Source organism: Urocampus carinirostris, chromosome 17 (genome assembly GCF_059441175.1).
Source record: "Urocampus carinirostris isolate Australia breed hairy pipefish chromosome 17, RoL_Ucar_1.0, whole genome shotgun sequence".
NCBI lineage: Eukaryota > Metazoa > Chordata > Actinopteri > Syngnathiformes > Syngnathidae > Urocampus > Urocampus carinirostris.
Window position 1 is genome coordinate 23,114,459 of NC_142365.1, and position 26,746 is coordinate 23,141,204.

General features: G+C 38.9%; 1 protein-coding gene across 1 annotated transcript in view; it reads right to left on the minus strand.

Moving 5' to 3' along the window:
* Positions 1-26,746, minus strand: part of dhrs11a (dehydrogenase/reductase 11a) — a 39,452-nt gene that overhangs the window by 9,845 nt on the left and 2,861 nt on the right. The window contains exons 2-3 of the mRNA XM_088320535.1: positions 3,131-3,340; positions 321-415 (exon numbers count right to left, since the gene is read on the minus strand). Coding sequence (XP_088176661.1) covers positions 321-415; positions 3,131-3,340 — 305 coding nt within the window. The remainder of the gene's footprint in view (positions 1-320; positions 416-3,130; positions 3,341-26,746) is intronic.

The following is a 26,746-nucleotide window of genomic DNA, read 5'->3' on the forward strand; positions in this document are numbered from 1 at the left end:
TTGATGTCTGAAATGTAGAAAGCTAATAGTCCAACAGACCGGTTAATATTGGCGCTTCACTGCCGCGACCCAAGTTTGATTCCCGTTGCATCCAATGTTTTGCGATTGTCGTCAGCTATATTTTTCGAATGATGAATAATTTCACAAAAACGGTATACTACTACCGTAAAACCTTTTGTATAACGCTCACCTAAACGGAATTCCATTTTTGCTTAAAAAAACTTAAAAAAACAGTGGAAATTGTCTTGATTCAATTTTACCTTTTCAATGAACCCAACTAGTAAAATTTTGAAATGTAGAGAGTTGTTAGTCCAACTAACCTGTTGATATTTATGATGTGCCCATCATCCACATTCCTCTCCTTCATTGATTTGTAGGCCTCTCGGGTACAGATGGACAAAGCAAGAATGTTCACCTACGGAACAGGAGTGTGTAAAAACAAACACCAAAGTGAGCAGATTAAAAATAAGTACCGTAAATTCCAGACTACAAGTTGCTACTTTTTTGGCTACATTTTAAACACTAAGGCTCCTAATACAGTGCAGCCTTTTTTTAGTTGTTTTCGTTGCAGCACCGAAGAAAACGGCGAGTTGCTATATTCCACGACAAATGTGCTCAGAATACACAACACCATGTTTTTTCCAACATTATTCATACTTTATTCAATATTCATAACATACACACAATATTTCGACTTTTGCACCCACATATCAAGTACTCAATCGCTACATCCGAATTAAAAGTAATTCAAGTTACTTATCATAAGCACTACACTTCTATTTCCGTATCATCGAAGTTAATGTCAGGTTGCAAAAGTTCCCTTTAATCCTAAGCGAACGATGACAAGAAAATGCAATTTGATCTGTTACTGCAGCAAACACCAATGACAACAACACAAAAATATGACTTTGCGAGTCTGTGTCACAATCTGCAACTATTCTCAACGGTATGGTTGCCCTGGAGCTGTTGTCTTAAGATATAGGACTCCTCATTTGCGCTTTCATTTGGCGCAATATTAAATATGTGCTTATATATGTAATCACCATCTTGAATGGTTACATGATCCGTAAACACTCAAAAACAACACAGCTGAAAACGTCAACTGCGCAGGGGCACGGGTGCTGTTGGCATTCTGCAACCAAGGGCTTCGACGCCAAATTCCTTAGGCAGTTGGTGCCGGGTGTGCGCTGTGCTTAAAATGTAAGAAATGGACTTGAACTAGTCCATTTTTATGATTGTTTAAGCCTGTGGCAGCTCGTACGAAGAGAAAACTGAGTTTCGTTCTTAAATTTGAGCATGGAGCTTTTTATCAGATGCGGCTTGTAGTCCTGAATTCACAACAGTTCATGTAATTATTGCTTCTCTTCTTATCTTAGTAAACGAAGTGTTGAACTACACAAGTCAGTTCCACTGAATCACTACTTTTTATCTTACTAAGGCACTTTGCATAACTGTCGATCAGTCCGCTTTTCTTTACTCTGTGAAGCAAAAAGATGTTGTACTACTGCACCTAAAACAATGCTGATAGGTGCGAGGGTAAATTTCACATTGGAGCAAGATCGGGCAAGGTGACCAAATGGGGTCAGCATGCAGATTAAGGCTAAAAATAATACATTGACACTGCACGGTCATTTGGGCTGCCATGACAACAGATGGACAAGCATTAACAACGCTGGATCCTGGAAATGTTATAACAAGAACTTCAACGGTTAGGTCCGACAAGAGAAATAAAGTTCTTTCATTCTGCTGTTTGAAACTGAGCTTTTTTCTAGCGGTAGTGGGCAATATTCGTATTTATTCGTGTATAATGCGTACTGGTGTATCAACCCACTCAAAGACCACAAAGAGGAAAACGTTGCAGGATTGGGGAATATCTACCATGATTAAGTCATTTTCAAAGTCCAGTCTTTATTTTTCGGAGGGGGTGTTCTTCGTTTTTCTAAAGTCAATCCGTTTTTTCTATTTGTCCTTGAACTGGGTCTCATGGACAGTATTCTTATTTAAAATGTTATCCTCTCTGTTCCAAACTTTACTCCACGGTGGGAACTCTCGTTCGTACCATAGCCTTGTTATTATTAGTCAGAAGAACTTTTATTAGGTGCTTATCCTTTTTCTGCAATACAGTATTTATCCTGTTAGATTCCCCTCATTTTTTTTAGAAATCGGTATAAAATTGGTTTCACTTTATCTCGGCTCAAACGAAAAATCGTAGGTGATACACATTAAATGTGTGCGGCCATGATAGAAATCATTTTAACAACGTAAACCATAAAACACAAATGTACAATTTTTATTTAATGTACTTCAAAGTTCAATCCATCATCAGATAAGCCAAAGAGTTGTTTCCCTTGTCATGCTGCTTTTTCTTTGATTAATATCTTTCAGGAAGACTTTCTGTTTTCTACATTCTCTAACATTCTTCTTTGGTACAGTAAGTTTTCGAATAACTGCTTGATTTTTTTCGTATTTCGGCATAATTGGCAAGTCTAAGCTTAAAAGAGGCATAATATGCAAAACGTTTCCTCTTTACGGCCCAGGTTTCTATCTAACAGGCAACAATAAATCATTCAACATGTAAAAGAGACTGAATTAAAACGTTAAAAGTCAAGATATTGGTAATTTCGCAAAACTACAAAGTTTAACTCACGTTTCAATGTGGGAGAGGCAGGGTAAGAAATCAGGTGCATCAGATCTGCACACGAGCATTGCCGCGTTATAGAACGTCTACGGAAGTGATTTGGATGTTGTTACTAGAAATAGACCATAGATGTCTTGTGGGTCGGGAGAGGTGGTTCCAGTCAATGTTGTGCGATTGTGGTTAGCTATTTTTTCGGCTGACCAATCATTGCGCGAATACAGTAATATACTACTGTAAAACCTTGTGTATGAAGTGCACCCAAATTAGGTTTTTTTAAGGTAAAAAATGTCTTTTATACATGAATAATTGATGGTTTTCTTTTAACTAAAATGCAGAAGTTGTTCTAACTAAGGACCATATTTACTTGCTGTATGTTCTCAGACGTAACAATCACTACAATCCAACAAGCCGCAAGTTATAAAAGGTCTTGACAATTGTCCTGGGTTTTGTTTTAGCATGGGTGTTGCGCATGTTTTTGTGTGAAGCACCCACATCAATCATGTTCCTCCATCCTTCCGTTTTGCCACTGAGGAGCGGCTCGTTGTGGGCCAGCCCGGCGTTGTTGATGCACACGTCCACACCCTTGTGGAGCGTCTTGATGGCTGAAAACATGGAGAGGATTTCCTCCTCGTTGGAAAGGTCGCACTTGTACGGGATCAGCGTGCCGCTGTACCCGGCGCTCTGACATTCTGCTGCCAGCTTCTAAAAAACACAAATGCAAACGAAATGTGATTCACGTAAAACTGGATGTTGTAAAGCAGGGGTCCCCAAACTACAGCCTCTCTCTATTTTGGTCTGTCCCCCAGAACTATAACAGAAGTCGTTTTTTTTATTTTCTGTCTTTTTAAGGGTAATTTGATTGTGGCTTTCTGGAAAATAATTATTTTTTACATTTAAGCACTCCTGCAATCGTCACACATTTTCTGTTACAAAATGACCATGGCCCTTTATCAGTGAATGGAAAAGTTATGCGGCCCTCACAGGAAAAAGTTTCACCTCATGTCTGGCTGCTGGTGCAAGAGAGACTGGTGAAATAATACTAGCATTAAAATTTTAAATTTCAAGATCAAATTATTATTTGTTACAGCCTTAATATCAGATTAGTCATCTACTAAGGTTAGGTATCATGACACTCATGAACAACGTTCAATCATTTAGCCATTACTTGCACTGATCCGCCATCATTAGCAACCAAATCAAAATGTATTTGTAAAACACATCCAATTAATTGCCACTAAAAGCGCTGTACAAAATAATTCAGTGTAAAATAAGACAATAAAATCCCCTCATTTTCCCCCACCAAACAAGCTGGAACACCAAATACAGACACACACAATGGTTAAAAACAAAACCAATAATAATAATGAGACAAATACAATTATAAAATTAGAATTATGGCAAGGCACAGGCTGACCATGTGAGGAAAGGGACCTGAGGGGGCCTCATCCACATTAATTGGGATGGCAGCAGATGACCTCAGGAAAACATTTTCAGCCATAAAACCAAACCCTACCACATGAGGATATACCGAAGTCATAAAAAGAAAAAAACAAATACACAAGAAAAACATAAAAATATAAAATACAAAGCAAATAAATGTTTCAGTAAAAGGTTAGAAGTGAAACCAGTAAAACTAAATAAAATTGATTAATTAAAAGACATACTAAAAAAATTGGTCTTGAATCTCCTATTGTGGGTGCCCGCACACCAGATGTCTTCCAGCAGACCGTTCCATAGGCGAGGTCCGTAGTGGCTAAATGATCCCTCACCATAGGTGCGGGTCCTCACCCTAGGAGCCGACCCCTAAGACTGATACTGGTATTTTTACCTGAACGCCTAAAAGGTGCACTCAAAGTAAAACTGAAGCCGTACTTGAACCATTTGAAGTATCAGCATTTTTTTGGTCTTTTTTGTAGATAACACTTTGAAGTTGTTTCCTCTACAGTCAAAATCTGTTCACGATAATGGAAGTTTTAATACACGCACACACAAAATCTCCAACTAATTTATTTCTCCAAAATCTGCCTGTAAAATGAATGTAGCAGGGTGTTGGGCCTGAATAACACAACAGGGGTACAGCCCAAAGGCTTCCTGAGCTCCACTTTACATTTTACGACAACACTACAACGAAAAAAAAAGAACAATTGACACAAGCTTTTCCAAGGACAGGTCCAGGCGAACCATAAGTGTGCCATTTGGATGACCCTTTGAAACCAATGGTCACATAGCGAAAAAAGATGCTATTCTGGAATGTTTCAACATATGAAATCATATCGGGCTGTAATGAAGGTAAGACTTGGAGCTATCCTATCCACTATCCAGATTTGAAAAAATGAGAAAATTAGCTGACGTGAGATAATGTTGTGCTATTGTTGCGCAGAACCTCCCCACACCCTCGAAAATCACATGGGGAAACCACGGTAAATGCACAATTATGATGAGCGAGGGTATATTCATGAACACAATTATTCGAGTGATAATAAATGCTTAAAAATACCACTAAAGCACTTTATAAAATGTTTCCCTCAATTTAATGCAGTTATCTTACATAAATGTCTGCTTATATTTGTATTTAAATCTCTACAAAGTTCCAACATTTAAAATCTTAGCTTCCCATTGAAATTTACCAAAAACATTCCAGAAATGTTTCACCCAGTTTGGAGCCCTGCTTTGCCTCCCAAAGAGAATCCGTGGATCGACACCTATTGTTTAGTCAGTAATGTTTTATTGTACTAAGCTTAAAGTGCCAGAGAAAAATTTAGGTCAATGCTCATTGGTTCATCCGGACATTGACATCTACCTTGACACCCCTAACCACACACCAAAACAAGTCCTGCATTGGAATGCTAAATAATTGACTTTTGCTACCATTATTGATAACTAAGCACCTCATCTCACACTTGAGTGTACAGAATCCCTTGCTGTCTCTAAGCTGTTTAGCAACGGATTATCCAAAGAGGAGGCATTAGCCCAACAAATCTGTAAAAACGTGAAAACACTGACACACTTGTTTCGGCTGTAAAGAGTGAGAACTTTGTGATTTCTGCCTCTGAAGAAAGTGGACCCCTAAATAGGTGCTGTGCTCCATAAGGCCAAAAACAAGTGAACCAAACATCTGCGCAATTGAAAGAGAAAAAAGAAAAGGCCTGGCCAAAAAATGTCATGTTAGAGGGGTTTAAGAAGGCTCTCAGTAGAGTAGCAACCCAGCTTTGATCTAGCCCCAACTCTAGGAAGTCTCAAGCTGTGAATCACTGTGTGCATGCATGACTCTGGGGCACAAGCTGTAAAAATCACAGCAAGGACCAAGAACCACGGCAAGGGTCGGAACCCAAGGCTCTGATTGGCCACTGGAGTATGCTGTCCTACAGAGCAGCAACCAGCTTTGAAAACACCCACACATATAACTTATCTCCATTGTAAATCAATGTCCTCAGGTGATTTCTAGTGTTATATCTGTCAAGGATGAAATTACCAGTGTGCAAAATATAAAAATGTTTTAAAGGTATGCCAAATTCTTTATCAAGCTAAATGTGAGGAAAAAGTACATGTTTTAAGCATGAAATTATACATGTTTCATTGGTTTAATCTAATCATTTTCTGAGATTATGCATTTTGAAGACAACCTGTCTTGTCTCTGACTTCCTGAGCTGGGACGTCATGTGAGAAACACTGGCACACATGCAAGCCAGTCACCATATTGATTATGTGTTAATTTATCCAAGAGGTTACGAGTGTTTCAAGAATGGTTCTGATAGTTTTGTGGTAAATGCCTCGGTGTTGTGATGCAGTAATGGTACAACAAATGGCGAGCAGCCAAAAGGGGCATAACTGGCAAAAATAACACACGTAACACATAACGGGGGCTATCCAAGGCTGATCAACAAACAGTGGCTGCAGCCTCGGACAAAAAACGCGAGGCTGGCCGACCACAAACACGCAGTTAGCAGCCAGACAAACCGGGACCCAACAATGAAAAACAGCTACGGCGAGAAACGCGAGACCGTCCGGGAATGAACCAAGTGACAGAAAAACCGACGCCAACGCCGAACAACACACTGTGTGCAGCCAGAACAGGAAGCCTTTGGCAGCCCTGAGGCTAACGGGGAGCTATCCAGACTTAATATACCAACCGCGACAAAATATACAAACAAAAAGCCACAATCGCCTACTTAAAGGAAGGAGAAGGCAAACAAGAAACTTCGACAAAACAATCACTAAGCAGAAATAAGTAGTATGCAGTCACTGGTTGTTATAATCATTGTTTCATATCTGCCTCACATTTTAAACAGGATTCACCCTTTTGCAAGAGTTGCGTTTCCTCGAGAGGAAACAAGCCAGATTGGTCAACGTTGAGACTAAATTTCTTAAGTCACCCGGCACGTGGAATATTTTGCAACATATTTGCATAATTGTGCGGGAGGAACACTACACGTTCTGTGCGTAATTGAAACAAAACATGGTGTCGGGAATACAGACGCTCCCCTACATATGACCATTCAACTTACGAAAAACGGCAGATACGAATATTTTTTTCGGGATGTCGAAAAATAATGCTATAGATTAGATTTTGTATTGTGTGAACCTTTTTCCGAGTACCGGACATTACTTTAGTGCTTCTTTCCACCACTACTGGCGTGTGGCGCTGTGAGAGGTCACCCAGCATCCACAGACTTCTTCTTCCTGTCACAGTCTCAGTTCTTGTGTGAACATACTAGCACGCTAAGAACTTTGACATATTTATTGTTTAATATCTCATACATCCATTCAATATGGTTGGTGTAAAGAAGAGGCGAGCTATTTCTTTTGAAATGAAAGTGGAATAAGAAAGCTTGATGCGGTTGAGAAAATCATTGGATAGCTTTTTTTCGGCCACTTCTACCACGTAGGAGGACCTCTTGAAGCTCATCTTCTAAAAGTAAGTTAAACTTAACTTTATTTATCTTTATAGAGCATATTATTTAATAAAATGTTATTTTTTAGTACAAACAATACAGGTTACGTATACAAGCCTCAAACATAATTATATCAAATGAAATGATCTGCATTTATGTAGCGCTTTTCAAGTCAATGACTTCCAACAGCGCTTTACAATGTGCTCCACATTTCCCAATAGCGGCCTTGTATTGCAGCCATGTAAGACGCTAACCTGCTTATTGGGGGTATTAGGGGTTCAGTGTTTTACCCAAGGACACGACATGTAACACGGACGAGCCGAGATTCGAACTGGGATCCCTTGATCCCAAGACGAGCGCTCTACGTGCTGAGCTACTGCCGCCCCATAATTATAGAAACATTAAACATACAAAATATAGCACTGAAGCAACTTACGAACAAATTCAACTTATGAACGACCATCTATCTCGTTCCTAAGTAGTGCAGCGTCTGTACCTTTGAGTCATTCTCTCGGTCAATCACACAAAGGCGAATAATTTAGCGCAGAAGAAGACCACAAGAGTGCCAATTTGTACGAAAGACAATCATGTAGCAGGAATGAATCGTGTCCCGACTAACAAAGATGAAATTTGGTGTTGTGAATGGTAAATTAACTGCATTTATATAGAACTTTACCAGTCACCGAGGACCTCTAAAGCGTTTGCAACACACTTCATACTTGCAAGACGCCTACCTGCTTATCGGGGGCCTTAGGTGTACAGCGTCTTGCCCAAGATATTTCAAGCCGGGAATCTAACCTGCGATCTTGTTGGTCCCAAGACAACTGCTCTATCTCCTTAGCTACCGCCACCCCAATTGGGTCATAAGTTGGAATGTTGTAAGTTGACTATGTCATAACTCGCCATTATGAGATGCACAGATTGGTGGACTACTTCCAATAGAATGGAAAGAATTTGAACAACTACTGGGGAGTATATCTTATTGAAAGAAAAGTGGAAATAACATTATCACATATTCAAGTGGTGAGTCGGATTAGAATCACTAGCAATGCCTTTTGAATCAAGTCATATTTATTTGTATAGCTCTTAAACACAAACAAAATCAAAGGGCTGCACAGACCACTATTCGAAATCCCCTGATCTGAAACCAACATGAGGGCAGGGAATAACTGAAAAGACTTCGGCCAGGGGAAAATTAAGAAACCTGGAGAAGGTGTTGCATATGAAGCAGTCCCCCTGCCAGGATAACCAGGCTGTAATGGGCGTTGAAAGGGCATCAACAGACAATACACAGTGATCATCAACATGTAAGCAACAACAAAATTGTAACAGTCTGGTTGACAGCTTCCCGTTTCAAAACCTTAACCGGTGCAGCAGGCTTTAGATGATGGTGTAGATCAGCTCCAAGTGTCAGTACGACGGTTCAGAATGCATGCACCATAAAACATCCAGGCTCGTCCTTCTCCCTCAAGGACAAGAGAATAAAAGTATTTTATCTTGAACAGGCAGGGAATAACTGACCTCTCCTAATTCAGAGGGTTTAAACCCCATTTTGGAGAGAAGGTCTGAGAGAATAGAGTTGGTCAGCCAAAATACCACAAAAACAAACACATTGTTCCCGCCACAATGGATTCTAATCATCATTAGTTTGAGACGTTAATGCTCTTGTAACATCAGCGTAAGAAACGCTTATGTGATTACGACAAAGGTTTAAGAAAAAACAAGGACGTAGAGCAACAAACTCAGAGATTATATCAATGTGAATCCATCTTCTGCATAATTAAGTTTGCAGGCCAAAAATGTTAAGTGGCATACCAAAAGATGGGGATTCAAAAATATGGAAAGGAATATAATTCATTGCCAGTGCAAAAATGCATGTTTGGAAAACCAAATATTGACACTAGCACTTAGGGACAAAAAATGTCCTTCAGTAAACCTAACGCAAATGCTTAAAGAATTTGGAAAGAATGTGTACTCATCACATAGGAAAGCCAGACCCAGGATTGAAACCACAGACTTTTGAAAGTGCTAACCAGAAGGCCACTAGTGACCCAAACATACTGAAATATGGTAAACAGATAATGGACCTGGCTGTAGTTTTTAAATCACTTTGCTTAGTGTAGTATAATCTAGATGGGATGAGAATGTGGCTAAATTGGTCTCCCATGTGGGTATGTGTTCTTAATAGTTTTTGGTACTCCAGGTTAATGAACACTTCAACATTTAGAATAACTAGAAGAGTGGTCTACCATTTTCTTAGTTGTGTGCCTGCTAGGAAATATTTTCTCTCAAAAGTACAAACACAAAAGACCAAATTTTGGGTTCCTCCAAATTAAATGAGAGTTTTTTGGGGGGGAGGGTTAGGTTCGGACAATAAAACAATCCCAAAGATTGGGGTCCTAAGCGAATTACATTAAAAAAATTGTGTTAACTAGACAAATGACAGAACACTTTGTGTTTTAAATAAAATGACACATTTTTTAGAGGGGGAGGTGAAGGTTATGAAATGACTTTTTTCACAAAATGAACCCAAATTCTAAATACCGTGTTTTCACGACCAGAAGGCGCACATAGAATTAATCGATTTTTTTTTTCCCCCAAAATGGGCAGTGAGCACAGTAGTACAGTGCACCATATGTGTGTGTGTGTGTATGTTGCTGTTGTAAGGCCGACGTAGCAGAGGACACCATGAGAACGTTAAGGGGGATGTGTGGTAGTTGATTCTATATCAGGGGTGGGCAAACATTTTGATTCCCCGGCGACATTGGTTGAAAAAAAAATATGCATGGAGCCTGATTGATGTATTTCACTTCTTGTATATGCCGATAGAGAGTCCTAAATCTGATACCTCTATAATAACATGAGAAAAATCACCTTCCAAGCCTTACCAGATGCCATATGCCCAGGTCACTACTAACAATTGGCTTTAGCCACCATTAACGACAGTGAAAGCGCCGGTGCAGGGCAAGTAAATTTCCATAGTATCTTTCGCATCAGCATGCTGTCATCTTTTAGCTTGCATTATTTCTTACGGACATATTCACGCTTTATTTTTCTGTTTGTTTTAAGTGTGGGTCTTACCATATCCACGACTATTGATGAGTAATTCATGATAAAACAAATGTTAGTACTTCTTCATACTTTTTCCAAATTATACCATACACAAAATAGTGCCACTCTTAACAGTCACCCAAAAAAAGTGACTGTAGCTTTCAACCAGGAGAAGATGTCATCAGGTGGTGTCCAACCGTCACTGGGTGTTTCGACCCTGAAACAAAACGCCCTCAAGTTGGCGGGCCGGCAGTGATGGCCAGTCACAGCCCATGTTCTCCTGGTCCCCAGCTAATATCTCCCTCCTAATCCAGAGCTGTCTTACCCTACCAGGGTTGTGTAACATGGGACTCTGTGGTCGAGGGGTGCGGCAGATGCGGAGAGGTCTCCTGTACTGTGGGGTGCTTCCTGACTGGAGTCCTCCTACGTTTCACTGAGCGTTTCCACCATGCGCTGCATCTGCTTTCCCCTTTACCACAGATAGTCCTGGGTTGAAGTATCTTGAGGCGCCTTGCGTTTTTGCTGATTTTCCTGCAGTGGCACTTTGCTTCTAACACAGAATCTGGTAGTGTGGTTTGGGTAAGCCGTCTGGTCGTCTGTATTTGTGCCATAGCCGTTGCCATTGAATCCGTCCTCCTGAGTCTCTCATCCTCAGCCCCCCCTCGGGAGACTCTGGGGGTATTGCTTATTGTCCTGTTCTGTAGCAATGGTTGGTGCCCTCTTGCGAGTGCTCTGGGTTGGGTTAATAGCCTCACACCTGTGCCAGACTTCTGTCTTTCCAGCATCACCAATCTTCCTTGGTTGCCATCCAGTCTTTCATGGAAGTCACTGGTGACCCAGACTTGTCCAAGTTATGACATACACAAATTAGTGCTACTCTTGACAGTCACTCAAAAAAGTGACTGTAGCTTTCAACCAGGAGAAGATGTCATAAGGTGGTGTCCAACCGTCACTGGGCGTTTTGTTTGAATAAAGCACAACCAAACACTGTTTCCTGGTCTATTTTTTAATACGCACACATTTATACTTGTATATGTGTTGTTGCTGTTGTAACGCGGAGTAGTGGACACCATGAGAACGTTAGCGGTGAAGTGTGGGTACATGGATTGTATATAAATTCCGCTTCCTATTATTGGGTGCGATTATGAGTGACTCAAATACAGCAATGGCACATGCAATTCAGACTCCCCCTTTTAGTATGGTGCACCTTATGGTCAGGAAAATCTGCTAATTACAAGACCCAACTGTTTTTAGTGTCGCTGTTCTGAGTGAAATAATACATTTTCAATTCCGTCTCCTTTATATAATGACATCAATCTTTGGTCTGTGAAGTCCTTTGAGACTCCTTGTGATTAAGGGCTATACAAATAAACATGTCTTGACTTGACTTAAAGTATATCCTTTTAACAAGGATGCTCTTTTTTAAATACATGTATTTTGAAATCTCAAATCCCCCCTGAAATGCCTTTACATATGTGAAGTATTTTAATTATAGGGATCACAACGGAACAATGACGTCACCGTGCGCTTTTGGTCATAGAAATGCAGTCTTTCACCATTGCATTGTAGCTGCAAATATGGATTCTTTGTCTGTTATGAAATTAAAAACAAAACTATGTTATAAATCCTGATGTGTGTGTTTGTATACGACTTATAGGCTCCGAAACAGCTTATCCGATTTTTGTGAAAATTTACACAGTTGTACTTTAGGCCTCTGTAAGTGTCTTTAGCTAGGTTTTGTGTCAAGGCACCCACAACAAAAAAACAACAAAATTGATAAACATCTACTTCGATGTGGTCTGCTTTTTTGGGTCTCTAACGCCCTCTGGTGACAAAATTGGGTAGCGCAGCTCCCGACAATTCCAAGCAGCCCAATCTAATCTTCCAGCAAAGGCAGGCCATTTGCGTGTAAATAAGAAAAAAGAATATTCAGCAAATGTAGAGAAAATGAACGCAGAAGATAGGGGACTTGGAGTATATGCAATATGACAAACAGGTGTAAACAGGTGCCTGAAGTTGTATTTCCCCAAACAAAGTCATAGTGATCAGGGCGGCAGAGCACTATGGAACATTAGTGTCAGCAGGAGGATCAACTGTGAGAGTCTTTATTCGTATGTTCACACGGTAAGCATGTGACAAAAATGCTCCTTTTGTTTGTAGTAGAGACATGCTGAGGCTTGAAGTCCACCCTGGTGATTCTGCACGCATCACATGCTTTCTCCATCCCAGGTGCTTCGGATATTTCTGCTGTTATTGGTTGTGATTGTGAGTCCTTTTTATTCTTGAGGCATATTGCCATTAGCAGATGTACTTGCAAATTTAGACCTGTACAGTGATACCTCTTTATACAAGCACCTTTAAACACCCAATTTTGAGTTTTTGTTTTTTTAAATCTTTCCCACTAAACATAGGAAATCCAGTTCACGAGCAGTCCCAGAGGCTATGTTTAGAGACCGCTCACCGCTCGTGACCGCTTGCCTCGAACATCAGCTCGCCCAGTTTGCACATGCAAATTACTACGGGCAAAAAATACAAAAATTTAGTGTACGTTCATTTGGAATTTCAGTAACTTTAATTTTGAGTGTACAGTAAGTGCTTACGTATCATCAATAGTCTCTAAATTTCATACCTGTCAACCTCCGCCAATTGCTTCCCTAATTTATGATTGCTAATCTGTCTTCACTAAGAGATGGTAAACATTACAAACACAATGCGGCACCTATGTATTCACAGCAAAACTAACTATGTGGAATAATCCAACAATATCAGCAATCTACAATGACTTTGTCGTCTGCTGCCCGGGACAGACGATCCGGATAAGAGCCAAAATGGGCAAGACGAGATTGTATAAAATTTCTTTTACGGCATACACAATGTTAAATGATGAAAAAACATATAAAGCGCTCATAAAGAACTCGCCTTTTTTGTGTTAGGATCATCTTATTTATCTTATAACTGTATTTTTTAGGTTTAATCACTCTTTGAATAGGTTTTTGGTGTTCAGGTAGATGTATTTAATAGTTATATAGGGTTCACTTGTATGCTTTTAGGAGGACAGGAGCAAACCAATTACCGTATGTTCACGACTATAAGATGCACCTAAAAGCCTGATAATACAGTGCGCCTAATATATGGATCAATATCGAGTAGAAAGGTCTCGCAACTCAGGCAAGCAGCTGCCGATTAGATTTCCCCCCTGTAGGAGAAGTAGTCCGCGGTGTATGCTGGTATATATATATATATATATATATATATATATATATATATATATGTATATATACAGTATATACCGGCGTTATATTTCCTAACCAGTGTGTCAATCATCATTTGAATCGGTCACTATTGGCTATTAAGTTATTCGAGGGTAAAGGAGGCGGGTCCTTCATAGCATTTACAGGCTCGTATAGGCTAAAGCGGGGCAAAACAAAGCCTGCAATTCGCCGAAAAAGATGAATGTGAATCCCACGTTAGGTTGCTCTACGGCATGGAGAAAACATTTTTTACTTGTCTGAATTTGTAAACAGGAATTATGGGGCTAAACAGACAGCTAGCAACAAGCGACGTCTATCGATGCAGATACTTCTCTGCGGATTTTTCTTTTATTTGTTGACATTATTGCCTGTTTTGAAGTGTGTAAATATTTTACACGGTTGGATTTACTAGACTCACGGATGTAAGAGGACCATGGTTGCATATTATTATTGAACATGATGGCTGCAAGACGACTTTGGTGAGCTACCCCGGCTTTATATTTTCCCAGTATCTTGTTTCAGACTGATCTTGAAGTTTCTGTGATGAGTCTTTATTTAAAAATTCAATTCAATTCAATTCAAAGTGTTTTTTGTCATATGCACAGTAAAGAACCACATTTCCCTGCACAATGAAATTCTTTCTTTGGTGTCCACAGTTGCTAGCGAAAAAGAAAATAGAAACTAAGAAATGGTTGGCGTTTCTTGAATCCCAAGAGTTTAACCTTCCTAATGATATGTGGAATGATTCATTTAAGTAATTGGGGACATCGTACAGACACCGTGTTCATACATTTCTGAGACACGTATTTGCTTCTTTGAGAGCCGTTGGAATGTTAAGGGGTTAATAAGTTTGACTTAACTATCTGACTGTTTTGTTGACGTTCCCACTGTAGCGGCTTATAGTCCGGTGCGCCTTATGTATGGAAAATATATGACAAAAAAGAAATTCTGGGGGGTTGCGCTTTATAACCCGGTGTGGCTTATAGTCGTGAAAATACGCTAGTTTTTCATTATTATTCATCAGGAAAATTTGGTCTTCACCGAGCAATTCAAGTTATTAACAGGCCATTAGAACGGGTTAAGCTCATAAGACAAGGTTTGACTGTACATCATTGTCGACAATATTCTAATGCCGCATGCATTTTCTGACCTGATAGAGAACATAAAAGGGTCTGGAGTTTATCCCAGATGACTCAGGGTAGGTGGACTCTGCCCTCAACACGCCCACTAAGATCTGGGAAACTGATTGAACACCGACTGAAAAACTTAACCCAATTTCAGAAAGTGCCTTCCCTCTTCATGATTGTGTGACGCCTGCTATACTTTACTCCCACCCAACCCAGAATCATTATGTGTGTAATATCAAACCTTCACATGAAGAACTTAAGTACTATGTAATATACCTGTAAAGGCGTTTCCCTGATGGAAGCGGAACTCTAAAGGGATCCCACAGGCCTCAACCTATCCTTGCAGAGTTAATGTGTACAGATAAACAAAATTATCTAACCCTATGCTTTAGATACACACACGTTATCCATATCATATGTGCACAATTCTCTCATATTATTTCCTGATGTAATTCATAGCAGTGGGTCAAAGAAGGATGTCACTCTAAAAGTTATTTGACATTTTGTACTTCACGGATAGAAATACTATATCGACCATTGTATATGTAACGTAGTTCTATAGGACAGTCAAGTAAAACCACAAAAATTAAAGATTTTTGAATCCATGACACTTGAAGTGATGCTCAAAACTAAGCAAACTGAATGCCTTTATTTAAAAGATGCCCACTAATTATCCACTTGTTACTTCACACCAGATGTGTCAAACTCAAGGCCCGTGCCCCAGATGTGGCCCATCACATAATTTCATTTGGCCCGGGTGGCACAGCTGAGAGAAGCACAAGAGAAAAATGAGCAAACAATGACCCCGCAGTTTAAATATGTCCACTGAATGAGTGCCAAGTCAGGCGACGCTTGCAAAGCACCTACTATAGCGGTGTTATTTTACTTAAAATAAAAGTCACAAGTGTGGCTTTAAAAGGCAATACAAAGTTTAAAGGAGCTTTAGCTCCCTTGTATCATAGATATGAAATCTAACAACAAAGTTTCCTTATTCAAATAAAAATTTTCATTTAGAAAAAAAAAAGAAGGCACACAGGCTTTAATATTACTAAATCAGTCATTGAAATTAGTGTTTGTATGCTATTTTAGTCACTTTCCATTATACACAAGTTTCCTAGAGTTAAGTAAACTGAAGTGGAGATTAATTTAAATGTTGTTTTGATTTTCTATTTTTTACAAATGCACAGTTGATAAACACAACATAAGATTAAATCTTACTGAAGAAAGAAATATTCAGGAACAAAACCCTAAATAATCGTTTTGTAATCGAATACATTCCTGAATCATAATTTAATCATGAGTCTTGGAAAAGACACAGCTCTGATACTCACAACTTTATTTTTAGAAATACATGCTAAGATGACAGACTTCAGAACAGATATTTAACATCTCTTAATACTATTAGTTCACAAAGGAGCAGTCGCCCTTTTCAAGAATGCACATGCTACAGTCCTTTTTTAATCCCGGTGTATTATGTCGTTTTCCATTAAGCGGATAGTAGCTTGCTTGCAAACATGCAAAGAAAAACAAACATTTGAAGTGCCAAGATGTTCCTTTGCGGTAACTTGGAATTTTGTATGAAATATTGTGATTGCTTAAGCTGTCAATTTGTCAATTGGGATGTTTTTAATCGAGTCCGAATACATTATCTATAGCAAGCGAGAGAGTTTATGACAGCATAAGAAAAACAACATAAAATATAATGACATAACATTATTGATTCATTTTTGCTTTATGTCAAGCCATTGTATCTGCCACAAACTCTGTGGTAGGTTCCAATTTTTATTTTTTCTTCAAATCAAGATGCTCCCTCACATAAATTTACACATACTGGAAGTAAAGTGGACATCTACAAGAGGGGACAGAGATTGTCTCAACTATTGCAACAGGAGGCCCGACCTGGGAGTGTCAAGGCCAGTACATTTTAAACCTTAAAGGTGATAAGCACATAAAAGACAGCACACATCAGTGGTACAATAACTTAAAGAGGTCACCAGACTGGCTTTGTGTTTACCTCATCAGATTAAATGAACACAACTTCAAATTTAGATAATACAAAAAGTACTGTAGTAGACACCTTTGTAGATACTTTTCAAGGACTTGTGGACTTACTCCTGTAAACGTAGATGTTCAACTTCAAAAGGATGTATAATTGATTATTCTTTGGTTGATAAAGTCCCGATTGATTCAGTGATAAAATAGAATACAAAGTAGTGGCAGACGTGACTCTTGTGTGCAGAAATGAATATACGAAAAGAACCGACCCTATTAGAAAGTTCTCTTGATCTTAATAAAATTAATTCATTGCAGAATCAAAAGGATTAACAGCCCAGATACTACAAATCAACAACAATTAAGCTGTAAAATAATAACAAAGAAGTAACAAAAAAGACATTCTGACACCACCAATCCACCCAGTCCTTTATGAATAATACTTGTTTCATCATGCCCTGTACTTAAAGAACACTTCCTTTACGAAACAAACTATTTAAAAAAAAATCATATTTAAGCCCTGCTATCAAAATTATTCTCTCAAAACCCTCACCTAACTTTCTGAGTTATTGATGTTAATAGTTATTGGTTGTGGTTTCCAATCTAAAAATGCAGTTTAAATCTGAACCAAATAGTTCAATCAAAGAGTGCAACGGTTGCGACTCAGGTCCTGAACTGCAACTTTGCAGTGCCAAAATTGAAATGTAGGGACAACTTTTGAACACCAGAAAATTATTTTTAGGCACAAGACACACAAAGTTTTGTCCATCCGCAATGTGCTGTACAACTGTGTTTTATTTTGTTTGCCGGTCTCAAAAGAGTTAACGTTAAGTGTATTGCTGCTACTTGGATGTGGCCCCATCGCTCCCATTCCTGCTGAAAGCCCATGGTGACCACACGTCTCACTCCCCCCCTGCCTGCAGGAAAAAGCTTTACAAATACTACAACCATACAAGTGCCAAACTAAACTTTTCTTTTGGAGTTTGCACTAAATGTAATAAAAAAAATAATGCACAGTATCTAATTTAAAAGAGGTTCCATCTGCTCCCTCCTAACAATAAAAGAACAAGAACACCCTTATTTTGATTAGTGAAAGAAATGCACACCAAAAGGAAGTCGGGTACAATTGGTCAGTGACAGACACTTGCACCCCCCACTTTCTTGGCTCCGTTACAGTCCAGTTTACATAGCAGAGAGTGTACAATACTGGCTTTGTCTCACATCTCAACTCTGCAACATTTCAAGAACAAAGCTACCATCAAAATGGATGAGACAGAGAGCAACTGATCACTCGTATCATCCTTCAATCGGCTGCTATTGTATCATCTTTAGTGCTTTAGTCTTTCCTAACTCTTAATCAATCAAGCACAATACAGATACTCTGGCTAAAATCTAACTAATTAACAAATGCAAACATGTCTCCCACCTTAGCAACAGACACACACTCACACTCTAACGCACACTATTATACTTCCATACACATTACTATATCCTTTTACGCACACTATTTCATGCATGCTACTATTCTCTCATACACATTACTAGACACTCTCACACTTATGGCTTAACTCTTATACACACACTACACGCTCTTACACCCTACTCTAAAACACACAACTACAATCTCTTACACATACCAATATACTCTCATACACACACACTACAATACTATCTACACAAACTACTATAATGGGAGCAACTCCAGTTTGACGTTGAACTGTACAACAAATACTCACAGATCAGTGTGCATTACCTTGGTTACCAAAACTACCCAAAGTAAAACCACACAGAGTTGAGGTGATCATTACACTAGGTGTGAAAAAAACCCTATTGTAATAGCAATTTTAATAGTGTGAGAGTCTGTAGTAGTGTGTGAGAGAGGACAATAGTATGTGTGCTGGAGTATAGTAGTATATGTGTGCATGGGTATGTCTGTGTCTGCATGATTGAGAGTATGGTGTAATATGTGAGAGCAAGTATGGTTTACAGCCTCTCATAAGTGGACTTGCTAGTAAGTTTAAGAAGTACATGACAGAGGCCTGGACAGGCTGCTGCAGTTAACTATTGACAGCAGAGGACATGTGACCAAAGTCACAGTGGCGGTAAGTAGTCGTTTGCTTAAGTCACACTCACTAGTACGCATGTGCTTGTTGCTAAGGTGTGAGACATGTTTGCATGTTAACAGTAGTTCTTACAGAAACAGGCGTTACTTATTTACTTTTTTCATAATGTGAATAATAAGGATGTATAAAATTAAAATGCACACAGGGTTTCCAGTACAGATTCACATGATATTGGAAAATATACTGTAGCTTACTTTTACTATCTGGCTGCAAAGCAATCTGACCCTATTGCAGGGTTCCCCCGCTGCTTTTAAAGCCTTGTAAAGATATTAAATTAAGTGTAGTATATTGTTTTAAAAGGACACGTCTATGCTTACTTTTGTTACTCGTTTGGACCCAAAAATACAATACTGCTATCAAGCAAAGCGAGTCACAAGCTTACAAAAGCAAATGCACATCAAAGAGTAACTCGTGTACAGGGAGTTGACCTCTAGTGCCACTGATAGCGCTAAGACAATTTGAGACAGAGGGAGGCTTAATTATTGGCTGACAAGATAAGAAAGGTGCAAAGCCATACGGCCTCCTTAGAGGAGGCAAGAATGTCTGTGTCACGGTGCCAAACAATGTTGATATGAGGAAATGTTCCTATCTTCAGTTAAGAATTAACCAAATACTGTATTTTGCACACCATAACCTGTAAGGCGCGCCACCCAAAAAAATAGTCTTTTGCAATATTTGTTTTTATATATAAAGGAGCACCGGACTATAAGGTGCAGGGAATTAAAACTATTACATGAACTAGGTCTGAATTTTATTTTTTTTTAAACTGTCATATTTATGCATTGATTGATCAGCCGTATATTACTGATCAATTGCATCTGATTGCTTGGATTTGGATGCAATGGGAATGCAACCAACCCACTAGACCAGCGGTCTCCAACGTGGTGCCCGCTTGGGACACCTGAGGTTCCTCAGACCTGTTTTGAAAATAGCTCACCAATGCTGGGTCATTGTTATTTTCTAGTAAAATTATATTTTTAATGGTTGACTGAGTCTATTTTACCCTAAATCCAATGGTTAATCTAGTAACATAGTAACAAGCTACAACATAGTAATAAAATGATAATGTTTTAGTGTTAGAAATGCATATCAAGCTGGGTGCCCCTTTGCCCTGATTAGTAACAAAAACTAGCGCTCTGCTTGAAAAAGGTTGGAGACCCAGCACTACACCAAGTAGGAAAACAAACGACACATAAAAAAACATTATCACAATGGTTTTAGTCACGGTAGCAAACTGTTGATGTAATTATTGGACCAGGCCGTGAGAATATTGTCAGATGTTAAACTGTTCCGTGGTACAGCCGACTTGCAAAGTCTTTATCAAGACCACAAGATTCTGAAGTGAATGACGATAAGCACATTGTGGGAAGTAATTTGGTCGTTCTGACAGTAAGAGCTAGCGCATATAGCAGCATAGACATGTCGCGGAAGCAGATTTCTGCAAATGCTGCAGCATAAGCGCGAATGGGGCAGACGGTCAGGAATATGGGAACGGGCTGTTTCGGCAAACTGCAATATGTGCCAGATAATATTTTGTTCTGAGCTCAATGAAGATATTGGTATTGTGGGAAGTAATTTGGTCGTCCTGAATTATATGAATAAAAGCATGGCCACACATATTCAAAATGTATCGCACTTTCGATGCTTAGTTGATCTTCGAAAGAGTTAAACAAAATTCTCTCTCCACTCTAACATGTATGGTTTAGGGTTTAATGATCCCTTAACCGCCAGGGTTGTTGGGGTACCATCTTTTGTGGTGTGACTTGGGCAGGCACAGCCTGGTGGCGCCCATCCCTCTCCAGGCCATTTTTTGGGGTAGGGGTTACTTCCCCCACAAGAAACAGCCACTACTGTTTTTCATGGTTACCAGTTGCAGGAGAAGCCCCCTGATCTGACTCAGTTACAGCACCTTCATCATCTGGTCCCGTAACCAAAAATAGTATAACAAGACCTAATGCCTTTTTGTGTGACTTTTGTATGGTCTAGTGGATAGAAATTGGCACACTCCCCAACCTGATCCAGGTTTGATTCCCATTGCATTCAATGTTATGCAATTGTTAACAACCATTCACATCCGTAGCGGCCTGATGATTAAAAATCAGCGCTCGAACCATTGCTATCCAGTTTGAGCAGCATTGCTACCACTTATATGCAACCGGGGTCAGCAATAAAATGTGTCGACTGTTCAATGATTGCACTATTAAGGTAATGCATTTCGAATTAGGTCCACATATAAGGCTCACCCGATTAAGGCGCACATTCAAATTTCTGAAAAATTCAGGGTTTTTGGGTGCACCTCATAGTCTGGAAAATACATTTTATTGTGAAAATTTCAAACATTACCTGTATTGCCTGCAAACATTGAAATATTCCATGTAACAAATCATAAGCAAAGTTAAAAGTTCACAAGTAGTAAGTCATGATAAATACATACAACAGCAAATCTGTGTGTGCATATCTGACATACCCGTGAAATTAGGATGAGTAACTTTGTGACGGATTACATCCCATAGTCAAACAGATCTTTGTTCATACCACGCCCTGTCCATACATGTTATTCTTTAGCTTAAGATAGGGGTGTCCAAACTTTTAAGAAAGCTGGCCAGATTTGGTAAACTGTAGATGTGTGAGGGTCAACTATTCAGCCTGGATTTCTTTGAACATCCTTTAATAAATGTACGCGTCGTGAAACGTTTTCAGTGCTGGCCGATCAGCGTCGCGACCTCGTAGCTCGCCTTCGTTGCATTTTCATTTGACTCGCAGGATCTCGAGAAAAACCGCTGCAATGCCGTTAAAACAACTTCCAGTTGCTTTACCTTTTCACGCCGTTCATTTTCAGTTAGCTTTTTGTAGTCAGCATGTTTTGTCTGGAAGTGCCTCTTGATATTATATTCTTTGAAAACAGACACTGTCTCTTGGCAGATTAGACAGACGCAGTGGTTTTAGATTTCGGTGGAAAAAAATGCTCCAATTTGCACTTGTCCTGGAAATGGCGACCGTCACAGTACACTTCTCTTTTTATTTAAAGTCGCCATGTTTTAAATGGGGTGGGCTAAAATCCGAACAGAAAGCCAAGGGCAAGGTGGCCAAAGGGCTACTGCCATTATCTGATGAAATGGTGAATTTGTTTTTGGTAGAAATGTATTTTATACTACAGTCAGTATTACTGGCGGGCCACATATTACAAATTTTATGACAGAGTCAGCGGGCCAGTAAATGTTTGATCATGGGCTGTGACTGGAAAACACCTGGCGTAAGAAGAAAGAAAACATTCAGGCTTAAACCAGACTGTGATAAAAAAAACAAAAGAAAAATCATTAGATCGCTTTGGCCTAATCTATTCTGTTCAGGGAGTCCCTGGCCTAGATGTATCTAATGTTTTTGCTGCATAAGCGACTAACATCACTTTTGTAGCTATTTTGTAAATGCTAACTTTGTGGACTCCTAATGCTAACATTATGGACACAGTTGATAGCCTCTTTTGCATTAAAAGCATAACGTTAAATGGTGTAATTTCGATAGACTTTCTCATTATTTAAATTAAACCTGAAAGTAGATACACATCATAAATGTTCAGATCTTTTTTTTAGTTCAGTCATGAGAGGAAAAGGGTTTAAGAATGTTGAAAGGAGATTTTGGTTGAGAAGAAACAGAGTTTTTAAACAACACTTTAAGTTGTAATTTGTCGTATAGAAAGTCTTATCCCCAAAAAATTGATTTGATTTGGAGGGACATTTGATTCTTGCTGAAGACTCGTGATCAATTGCTTTAATACTTGGAATTGGACAACCGTGATTGCCTCTTCTGACAGATCAGGATGAAAAGTGTTCTGGCTGTGGTCAATGCTCTGCTGCTGCTCCGTGACTTTGCTGCAGAAGGTCACACAAAAGAAACCGATCTCACAAAGACTTGAACACATTAGCAGGCTGGTGCCAAATACTAGTAGAGAGAGTGGGTGCCACCACATTTTGCTAGGGTATTTCTACTACATGTGAGCTTAATTCTTTCCAGACTCATACTTGTAGCTCGAAATGCTCGTCTGACGAGTCAATTTCCCCAATATGAAATGATTCAAAACCGAATGGCACGTTCCCGACCTCCCAAAAGGATCAAAGTGAATTTTAAAAAAGGTATAAATCACATCTTCCTGATCACTGAAACGCATTAAAATAGTGATTAAGCTTAAAAAAATCAGTAATAAGATATACAACACAATAATAACAAAGTAAAATGCAAGTTTATCATAAAAGAATCAGCATAGCATGGTAGAAGGGGGCGGGGATCGGGGACCTCACACGACATTTCATAATTTGTAGGCACTAACTGTACCCTTAAAATTAATGTTACTGTAATTTTAAATGAACGTGAAGAAAATTTAACGGCACAATATTCTTTTGCCAGTTTCTGTTTTCCTTCTTCACTTTATTCTGCTCATTCAGATGGACTCGCAGCACTATCACTTTCTACAGGTCTTTTGAAGTCATGTTTATTCGTAAAGCCCTAATCACAAAAAGTCTCAAAAAGCTGCACGGACGACCATTACAAAATTCTGTGATCTGAAACCCACATAAAGGCAAGGAAAATGAAAAAATCTTGAAAGAAGGCTGCACATTAACAAAAACAAGGAGGTTTTGTCTCTGCCTCCTATTCAAAGGCAAGTGTACAGTTTTTTTTAACAAAACAGCAACTTCATACCACCTCCCCAGCACCTCTCTAATATTCTTTGTAGAGGCCAGCTTCTCGTGTTCGTCTTACTCTTCGCTGTTTTTTGCAACAGGAATATAACATCCCTTGGAAATTATTGTAGTAAATTCTTCTGCGGCTTTGTAAGCAGCACTCGCTGCTTCCCACTGTACTCCTTGGCTTGGTCACTCACATGAACACCGTGATTGTGTTTTACTATTGTTTCCTGCTTTGTTTCAATTGTCACCATTCTCCTTTTTTTCTCAGACACCTTGCAGTTTACCTTTCCAGAACTAAGAGCTAAGGTCACAAAAAGGAGATGCTACAAAATGTAAATAAAGAGATGCGATCAAAACGAACTTCCTGCGGAAAACAGGTGCTCTACAGGTATGACCTGGGCCTGCTGGCGCATGCACAAACTGCGGCGAGCTTTACCTACTACAGGTAAACTATTGACATATACAGCGAGAAATTGATTAATAGATTCAGCAACTGCGATAGAAATTGCAAGCAAGAAGAATGAGTTAAAATCTTGACTTTTTTTATCTTGTCTGTAATTTCACTCATTTAAACTTACTTTTCTTGTTTCTTTACTTATTTAACTATCAATTTTAGTATTTAGGAAAAAACTCAAAATAGTCTCAAATATATTCATTTGGTATGGTTTTACGAGAAAGGTTGGAAAAAAGTTATACATAGTATAATGAAATTACAATTTTAGATACAATTTGCAAAATGCTATGCCACCAGAAGAAGATTTTTGCATTTCAAGTGTTTGCATGTACCATAAAATTCAAACTATAAGCCGCAATTTTCCACCTATGCTTTCAACCCTGCTGCTTATGCAAGGATGCGGCTAATTTATATGTTTATTCTAACGGCCGAGCAGAAAAGGTGAGCGTGAGACAGGTGGAATATACTGTATGTGTCGAGGAAGACACAAATTTAATGTAACTAGCGCTTTGAGCATGGATAAAACTAGCATTAACCGACCCTCGTAGTGGAAAAGGTGTTAATCGGAAGGGGAGAGCATATTGGGAATAATTTTAAGAGTGTTTATTTGTGAACTGAAATAATGTGGCAAAACGATCGGATTACTAGAAGCAACCTACAACGTAGCAGAAATATTTTAGGAGGATTTGTATTCATCTGTTTATACTTATCGTGTGTTTTGGAGTAAATATTTGGATTCTATGAATTGTCCTTAACTAAGCCATTTTCACAGACATTCAAAGATGTTGAAGACGGCCAGCGGACGTAATGTTAAGTTGTCATCCGATCTTGAATCTCAAGAGTTTGCGCGTTCAAATGATATGTGGCACGACGTTTTTCAGTAAATGGTGACATTGTATCGACACGTATTTGTTTGCTGCAGCGAGGCTTTTAACTAAGACAAGAAAGTTTGATCACATTACCCCAATTTTAGCTAACCTGCATTGGCTCCCTGATAGCTTAAGATGTGATTTTAATGTTCTGTTGGTAGTATACAAAAATATGCATAGACTGTCTCCCTCACATCTTTCCGATTTAATTTCCCCCTATGTTCCGGTCCGGAGCCTTCGCTCTGAAAATGCTGGTCTACTAGTGATCCCAAGAGCCAAGAAGAGATCCGCGGGTTCGAGAGCGTTCTCCATTCGGGCCCCGGTGCTGTGGAATGCTCTTCCCCCTGAGATTTGATCTGCAACCTCAGTGGAAATGTTAAAACACACTTCTATTCTATAGCATATGAATAACCTATATTTTATGTTGACAATATCTGTGTATTATTTGCCCTCATGTAGGTTTTAGATCAGAAAATGGTGTCATAATAGTAAAAGTAGGTTGCAATAGTCTGTGGTCTGTGCAGCCCTTTGAGACTCTTTGAGGTTAGGGGTTTTCCAAATTAACATGACTTGACTTGACTTAATCAAGGTACGGCGGCCCACCACTGGGTCGTCGGAACGTTGAGTTACCATATATCATTAAAACTCTTTCTGCGTACCGTATTTCTTTGTAAATATCTCATGTTTCAATATGGGCACATGCTACTTATAGTCGGGCGCGGCTTATATATGTACAAAAAAAAAGTTTTCCTTTAAAAATGCACTGGGTGCTGCCTATAATCAGGTGCGCACTATGGTCCATATTTTTCGGTACATTTTATATCAACATTATATATCCTCATTAGCAGGTCATAGTAAATATTTTTTCACGCTTGTGGTGTCCTCATTTGAAGGGCGGTCGTTGTACTGTTTTATACAGATTGCCTTACGATGTGAAGAAATACAATATTTCATTTATTTTACTGTTGGGACCAATCTAGGAAAAGTCATTACATTTAAAGTTAAACAAAAAATTGTTTATGAATTTTTTTTCTGGGTTTTGAACAATACAATGGTGGCTCATTTTGACCCGAAGACAACAGGAGGTTTAAATTATGTAGCGTTTTCTGTTAAATTATGTTATCTAAAGAAGTTACCACTTTCCTGAAATGACAACATGATAGTTTTTTTTATTATGTAAATATGAAGGCTTTTTTGTATGCTTGTCTGAAACTAAAGGTACACATACCCCATTATAGATACAAACTTAAATGAAGATGCGTTTAAAGGGGGGGTCCGTATGCAATTTGTCCTTTTTTTACCCAATTTCTTTAGAGTAGGGTTACACAATAGCATAAACCAGATAGACAGATAGATACACAGACATACGTTTTAAATACAATACTATACGTTTGACCAGTGTTTTTCAACCAGTGTTTCTAACAACCGGTTTTGTTTTAAAAAGTTGCCTGACACTGAAAGAATTAGTAAAATAATTCAAATAAAGTAAGAATATTGCACGTATGCGACCATTCAGAAGTTTGGGGTCGCCTACAAATGTCCTTTATTTAAGGAAAAGCGCTGTTTTCTAGAAATAATATCAGTATCATCAAAAATGCATCCCATAAATGTTAATGTGGTTGATGACTTTTTCAGCTGCAAATGTCTATTTTAGAGGCCCATTTTCC